Source organism: Fragaria vesca, linkage group LG2, assembly GCF_000184155.1.
Source record: "Fragaria vesca subsp. vesca linkage group LG2, FraVesHawaii_1.0, whole genome shotgun sequence".
Lineage (NCBI taxonomy): Eukaryota > Viridiplantae > Streptophyta > Magnoliopsida > Rosales > Rosaceae > Fragaria > Fragaria vesca.
In genome coordinates this window covers 29,732,146-29,740,407 of record NC_020492.1, presented here as the reverse complement: position 1 = coordinate 29,740,407, position 8,262 = coordinate 29,732,146, and the positions used below count along the sequence as shown (strand labels likewise).

General features: G+C 37.9%; 1 protein-coding gene across 1 annotated transcript; it reads right to left on the bottom strand.

Annotated features, from left to right (window-relative positions):
* Nucleotides 1–1,278: 1,278 nt before the first annotated feature.
* On the bottom strand, nt 1,279–5,877 carry LOC101293846 (putative cyclic nucleotide-gated ion channel 15-like). The gene is made up of 8 exons (XM_004291654.1): nt 5,460–5,877; nt 4,661–4,707; nt 3,984–4,539; nt 3,680–3,892; nt 3,270–3,562; nt 2,848–2,959; nt 2,376–2,612; nt 1,279–2,188 (listed from the first exon to the last, which is right to left on the bottom strand). Exons 2-8 carry the CDS (start codon nt 4,687–4,689, stop codon nt 1,514–1,516), a joined length of 2,115 nt encoding a protein of 704 aa, XP_004291702.1. The 5' UTR covers nt 4,690–4,707; nt 5,460–5,877; the 3' UTR covers nt 1,279–1,513.
* Nucleotides 5,878–8,262: the final 2,385 nt, after the last annotated feature.

Sequence of the window (8,262 nt, the reverse complement as noted above, 5' to 3'; positions counted from 1 at the left end):
GTTCACAAGCAACCTTCTCCTCAAGATCTAAGTGTAAAAGATCATTTGAGGACAATACGGCATGATTTAGATAATCATTGCCCGATACCACATTTGAAGACATGTTAAAAAGCATTGACATGCTAAGTTGTTGAAACTTCCGTGATTAGTAAGAATCAGGAAGAGCCCTATGATTGATGTAAAGATCAGGGGGAGGTGCGAACTTCAGGGGGAGTCTAGCACATACATACATGTCACTATCAAATGTGAAGGGTGCGTTGTACTCTTTTTCTCCTACGATCAAGGTTCAGTTTTCTCCCACAGGGTTTTGTGACTTGACGAGGTTTTTGACGAGGCAACAGATCAGCACCATCGGCATATTAGCGCGCGGCACAAGGGGGGAGTGTTCTAGGATATTCTCTATGTGTGCCTTGGCCTTATGCCAATAGGATATGTAGTTAGACTAGATCTATGTATTCATATCCTTACCATATTGGTATTGTGTAATTTCCTATATAAAAGGCTCCTATCAATTAATAAGATGATTCTCTTGCTATCTCTTTGTCTCTACACTTTATTCTTCGTCAATATATAGTTATTCATACTTGAAAGCTGAATTGTAAATGGCTCATCCACACATGACAACATAATCCTTATGTGTAAAATTTTGTTCTTACAAACTCTAACACAAATGTCAAGTATGAATCTATTGTTTGTCAAGGGCATACTTGTGGGTTGCTACACAAATAGTATTATTGATAAAACTTGTTCGGCAAAACGGGTTGTTTCAGTTAAGATACTAGTTGTTCAAAATAAAATATTTTGGCAATAGAATTTGAGTTCCTAAAAGGAACGGCCATAATTTTGGAAAAACAGAAGTTGGGCCCAAAGCCAGCTTTGTGAGCTTACCATATGCAATAAGCATTTGCATTCCTCACAAGTCTCAAGCATGGCAAAATTTGCTTTGCTAGATGTATGTTGATGACCTAAATACCTGTTAGGCTGTTACTGCATTTGTACTCCACTCTTCTAAACGAAGCAATTTTAAAGTCTAAATTTGAAGAACAAAAACCAAGAGAAACAAAGTAAAGTTCTTTAGGCTCCAACTCCGATTTCGTACCATATCGATCTACGGAATGATACAGGAAATTTTTTGTTGAGAGTTAAGTCCAACACCAGCTCAACCGTCAAAATATCAGTATCACATTCTTCATGACATGATGGAAACCCCCACGACTACACCTTAGCCCTTTATATTTTGGCTCAGATGCTAATAGCTTGCCTCAGCTACACTGTCCTGCTAAATTTTCTTCAAAGTGCGACGAGCAGTTGTACATTCCTATCACTATCTAATGTTACAAACAAATAATCAAACAATTATATCAAGGCATTCCTGACTTCTGCTTTTGTTTTGTGTGCTGATATGATGTTCTATACAAGACCTTGTTGATAGCCACATCAACAATATCAATACAGAAAACATAAGCAGGACTATACTACTATATTCCATCTCCAACTTGTATCAGTTCTCCATTCATTCCTCATCTACAGAAAAATCAGGCTCTGCGGGCTTCTGTAATGAACTTACAACCCCAGAATCTGACCCAGGATGCTTCTTGGCACCCCTCCTAGTACTTGCTGCAAGCCTTGCTGCATAAGTAGCCAAGCCTGAGACGGGTGTGGGTTGCACAAGTGCCGCGGGTATGTAGTTTTCTTTAGCCTTGAGCGCCGCTGCTTCCCTGCGCTTCTTATACCGACGCCAAGCAGCCTGTATGAAACATGCAGCCCATAACCGCCACTGGTGTGAATAGAACCGGAACTTGTGCCTAAGTTGCTTGCTATGAAGTCTTCTAAACTGTGATGCAACAAATTTCAAGTCCTCTGCTACTAGAGCAAATGCTTCTACTTCAGAAAGCGCTTTGACTGTGCGCGTTGAAGATGGGAGAATGACACTCGGACGAGGGTCTAAGGCCCACGTCAGTAGTTCTTCTCCGCAGAAGTCACCGGGGCCAAGATGGCACGAGTTAAAGAATCCTGTCCGGCCACCGTTGGTGGTGTAGGAATCAAGGTGGCCTCGAACTATGAAGAGCATTTCATTGACAGGATCACCTTCACGCACTAGAAATGTGCCTTCAGTACCCAAAGCAGGTTTAAGCCTGTCACATATTGCATCTAGCATTCTTTCGTCCATTTGATCAAACAAAGGAACCTGCTCATTTAATAAAAGACAAAATTCAATAGCTCAAGCCAAAAGTTAAGAGCATCATAAGGTAGTCAACATAATGTAATTGTAGTTACAGATTATCGAGCTGCCCTGTTAATCTTTACTAAGATATATATTTATGGAGTGGCTATTAATTAACATAGTGCTTACAACATAGCTAACAATAACTTACCCGACGAACAAGGTCAAGGCAAAGGTGGCGTTTAATGTCTCTTCGTAGATCCATAGGTAGTCCTTTAAGAAGACTTTCTTCATCGACTCCTCGAGTAGCCAGCCACTTGTACTGATCATACTTCCTTACAGACAGTCTTAATTCTGGAGGCAGCTGCCTGTGCCGCATCCATTGCTCTGTATCAGTTCTCTTGATCCTCCACTCTTCTAGTCGGACAGTTGTCGATTGGAGGTAGGTCTGCCATTATAATGTGTGATCAGAATTTTCTCCATATACATAGAGTAGTAAAACAGTTGTAGGCAGTGCTCATATGCTTGGTTATCATGTGAAGCATAAAACAAACTCCTAATTATTCTGTACCTAATAACTTTTGCCATCAGAAAATTTACTCATGTTTTCTTCTCTAGACTACTAGATGTGGATGTTTAAGTCTCAAACAAGTTTAAAGTACTGAGATTACTTGAGGACTTACTTGCATATTACCGATCAGCAATGCAAAGAGAACCAGTCCAAGAGTCGCGATAATAATAGCAAAGATTATTTCTCCGACGTAAGTGCTGGTCGAAAGATTCTGTCCCAAGGAACTGCAGAATATTTATTTAGAAAACATAAGCAAAACAGATGATATTTCAATGATGGACATGGAATGAGATGGACTAGAACTTTTTTTCCTTCTCATATAGAAAATCAAACAAAATCAAATCAGAATCTTATGATTCGTTTAAAATTGGTAGAGGTATGATTGTCATGTGAAAACAAATCTTGGTAAGACTAAACCATGAGAGCACAAGATTTAAAAAAGGTCTAAATCTGCAAGAAACAGATGATTACAATTTACAACCTTAATTGTGTGGAACATCAAACCATAAACAGAGATTTGTAGAAATCAATTACCTGAGGTTTCTTAGACCCCACCAAAGACAGTAGAAGTACTTGTTGAAGAATGATGAGGTTGTAACGCCATATGTTACAGCATCACCGTATATTCCAAATTCATAGGAGTTTCCCTTTGGATCACATATTTGTGTGACATTACTTGACTGGAACCAGGAGATACGTTTGGGGTCGTGCTCCATTTTGCAATCTAAATAACTATATTCACAAAATGAATTGTCTTGCTCACAAACTTGTCTCCAGCATGCTTCTTGCCGCTCTATTGAAAGAAGGTACCAGCAAGCTCCTAAAACCTTTTGTAAAGAAAACATGAAAATCAGGTAGGTGCATGAGGTTGCAGTTTGTATTACATATTAGATGGTTAGGTTCAATTAAATGAAAATTTAAAAAAAATACAACTTTTTACTTACATGACTTGCCAACATGTATAACATCAGGTTATATGCAGCACCTGCCCATGCTGTCTCTGTCACAACACCCGTGGCCTTAACAATTTGTGATGATAGCGGAAAGATAAGAAAGAGCCTTGGTATGTACTGAAAGATTATGATGAACCGAAGAAAGTTCTTGGTGTTTGTCATAGTTGAACCATTAAGGTTGGGAATTACAATCCAAATTAGTACCTGAAAAGTGGATGAAAAATAAGGACCAATTTCACTGCAAACAGATTTATCTCAAAAGAACAAGTACTCGAACAAGACTTGAGTAGCACACCTGAGGAAGGGGCAGAGCAGCAATGAGGTCAATCCAGAAACCAAACCGGAGGTACCTCAATGCGATCTTTGAAGAGTCTATAACAAGCTCTCCTCTACCAAATACTCGAGAGGAAGGTGCAATATAAGCTTTACGAAATCTTATATAAATCTGAATTATGTAAAAAACATCAGCCACTGATCGAAGAATGGTAAGAACAACTTCAAGTGGTATGCCAATATCAATACAGACTTGGTCTTTAACCTCTGGCAAGTAAAAGAATAAAGGGTCTACAAACAAAGAAATCAAACAAGTTACTAGGAAAATCTTGTTCCATCGTCTAATTGTTGGTCCTCGAGGATCCAATATCTTCTTCTTTACTCTTTCATAGTCCTCAGAAAAGACTCTGGACAGTACTTTAGCTTTTAAAGATTTCCCAGACTTTCCAGGCAGCTCCTTATCTATTCTCTTGGTGCTGGTCTCTTGTACTTGTGTCCCATCAATCTTGTACTTAAACTTAACACCACCAACTCCATTGACTGAAGGCAGCTTTGCTAATTCAACATCATCTTCAAATCTAAAATTTCAAAGTTATAAAGGCGAAAAAGTTTCAGAAGCAGTTATGGTAACAAAAACTATGATACCATCAGAAAGACTAATACTTTGAAACCAAATGAGAATTAAGAAAGGAAATTCACCTGACAGATCTTGAGTTACCATACCCCATTGCATGAATCTTCTATCACTATGTTTCAACAAACAGAAATGATGAGGAGCTGAATGATACCAAAGAATTGAATTTAACATGAGGTTGTGATCAATCTATTTGTAATGTAAATATGAGGGGTCTTCAAAAATATCAAAGTGAGTATGACCCATAATGAGCTGAAAGCCACAAGATCAAAGGAGTATCCCAATAGTACCATTCACCAGGAATCATGTGAACATATGAAATAAAGATGGCTTCAAGTTGGTTAGTTGGGAAAGAAGCAAGACTTTACCCCGTCTTAGGTGCCAAAATGCAGGTCTAAGTCTAACATGTGACTAATTTCCTTTAATACCTAAACTGAAGAAAACCAATATTATTTTTTTCCAAGTTTCTTATAAAATAAACAATCCAATGCTCATATAAAACTTTCTTATATTGTATTGAATGTGTCAAACTTGAATAACGCGCAGTCTCTCAGATTGTGATTATTTTGTTTGCAGAAATAAGACCGACTGTTCACTCCATTAAGAAGTTCTTGAGCAAGCAGAATTTAAATAACCAACAATGATGAAAACTGAACACATTAGCAGGGTTGAAATGGAAATTGAAGAAGTAAAATTCAACAGTTCAGCAATCTGACTTCTGGGTTCTGTTTAAATTCACAAGAATAAAGAGCTTTGTAGACTCACAACTCATGAGAAACTTGAAAAAGCACCCATAGTTTCTTACACAAATCAACAATCAACTGGAAATTCAAAACTTACAAATAGAGGGAGAGACAGACTTACAAGCACTTCTCTTTGTCAAGCTTAAGCTTCACCAAACCATAAACTCATTCTCTTTCAGTGGGATGCCTCTGCTTTCCGGCTTCTTACAAATTCTAATCCGAAGACCCAACATTGACTCGTCCCAGGAACAATAAAGAAAACTCCAAATTAGGAACAGAATAAGAATTGAGCAAAAACTGGAAAGTCAATCATATGGGTGGGGGAAGAGGTTCAGAGTTGGAGCTTGAAGAGCCTCTCCATTGTTCTTGTCGCCTCAAAAACAGAGGGAACTTCGGAATTTTCCGAAAGTGACACAGGGATTAAGCTATATAAGAAGAAACTAATAATTTCGACTCTCATTACTATATTACCAAAAGAGAAATAAATATCAAACAATCTTCCGGAGGGTCTATACTCCGGCAGATAATCTTCTGTCCCCAAATTATCTGTCTCCTTCCCTGTCTCCTAATAGATTATTGACACCTGTCCAATATATATAAACCTCTCAAACACCACCGTTTGCTCTCATTGCTTCCAAAAAACAAAACTTTATTGTTTTTTGTTTATTCAACATTAAAATTGATTTATTTATCATCTCCCTTATTTCCGGTTATCCCCATTCCATAGATTGAGAAGAACACATACAAAATCAATATCCTTGTCTGCAACGGTATGTTGGCCTCGTTCGGAATCGTCCCTCTCGTTGAAGATTAAGATCTAACTTTATATCTATGATTCTTAGACCAATACTGAAATTTGTTAGAGGTGTTCCAAGATCTTGGTCAATCAGATCCATATTAGACTTGATTAAACTATAAAGCCTCACCGGTTCAAGATAAACCTAAGTTTTGATATATTGTATCCAGCAAGTGACAAAGTCAAACCCAGATCTTGATCTAGAACCTAGTGCTTCATGTCATGGTCGTTGAAGAAGAAAATGGTTGACTGAATCAAAGTGTGATTTGGCGAGACTGTCGTCAATAATAAGAGAGATGGAATTGACGAGGACCTTGTCGATTGCTTTGATAAATTTTCAAGGGATTTCGCTGCACTCCCAGGCATTTAATTTATTTCTCAGTTTTTTGAATTGGATTTTGGTAGGTTGCACATATAGTAAACGGAGCTAAACCACCATGATCTGAGTTGGTCTGAAATGCGTAGGTGTCAAGAAATGAATGGAGAGACAGGGGAGGAGACAGGGAATTGGAGACAGAAGATTTGCACCCTATTACTCCATTGGAAAATTGAAACACTACACCAATAAAAGGACAGAGAGACAGAGCCAGAAGAGTCGGTCCAAAACTGCAAACAAGGGAGAAAGTTCATTAAAGACAAGAAGATGCTTCTGTTGCTCATTTTGATTATGTTATTTTTGTTTCATGTAATCAATTTGGAGGGTCAGATGTTATTAACTTTGACTATTTTAACTTGTTTTTGTAAAGATCCGAGGGGTTGACTCTCACTAGATTTTTCAAGCATATGGAATCTTGACACGTGTTTTTACTTTTGTCTATAACGTGGTTTTAAAGTTGTCTAGCGTAAATTACTTGGAATCAGATTTGCTGACCAACAAATCTGTTGGTCAGCAAATCTGATTCCAAATTACTTCACCATTTGGTGTAGTTTTTTAGGATATAGCGTAAATTAGATAACATAGTGTGACATAACCGGTAAGATAAAACTATTGAGTCATTATTCCATCATTTCTCATAGATGTTAGTTTGGAATTTCTTCTTCATTAAAAGTAGTTTCATTGGAAGTTTAGGAGTAACGAGTTTCATCATAATAGTTTTTCTCACATATGAAAATATTATGTGAGTGCATAACAGAAAACATATATATACATACATATATATAGAGGCCCGATTAGAAGCGGATGTCCGCACCGAAGAAAAAGTGCAGACGCCGGCTCAAGGAGGCTCTAGGCGGCGTCAATGGCAACTTTGATTCTGTCCTTGAAGACATCAAACATCCCAGACGTCGTCATCATCAAGGTGAAACCTGAGGTGAGCTAGATCGATGGTCCGGCCGGGAAGTTTACCAGAAAACTTCAAGCACCTCATTCTTGACTTCGAACTCGTTGTCGAAGAGTCCACCGGTAAGGAGAAAGACAGGATAGAGGTCTGCTTTAGGGACGTCAAGGTCGCCGACGCCGTCAACACCGCTTGGAGCTTTCTTGAGTCAGTGTCCGCACTTTTTCACCTTTGCAGATGTCCGCCGCTGATCCTTTCTGTATATATATATATACATACACAATTATTATTAGGTTCAAAACATCCTTATTTATTCAAAAGATACATATTTCCTTAATTGACCCACTTTTCAATCATATTTTCTTATCTTAACCGTTCAGCTTTTAGGTATATATGAGTATATCATCTCTACAAACTTTCAACCACATTGATAATCGTTAAAGCATTCAAAACTGTGATTTAGAACTAAGAACACGAACGGTTCAAGTTGAACAGTTTCAGTTCGTTCATTGATTTAATTCTTTTTCGATACCTTAACGATCACCAAATTAGCTGAAAATTTGTAAAGATAATAGAATTAAATTCAGTTTACCCCCTTGTGGTTTGGGGGTGACTTCATGTTAGTCCTTACTGTCACATCCCGACCCTTATATTTTTACCTTATTTACTAGCCTGATTATAATAAGAATTTTACCGTCTCCGTCATTGAGTAAATAGTTTAATTGGTCCCTAGAGGGGTTTCGGGGACGATTATGTGCGGAGGATTATTCGTATGAGGAAAATACGACGACGGTAAAAATGGTAAATTTTAGCTAGTAAAAGGTAATTTTATTCGGGTATTATTTTTTCGG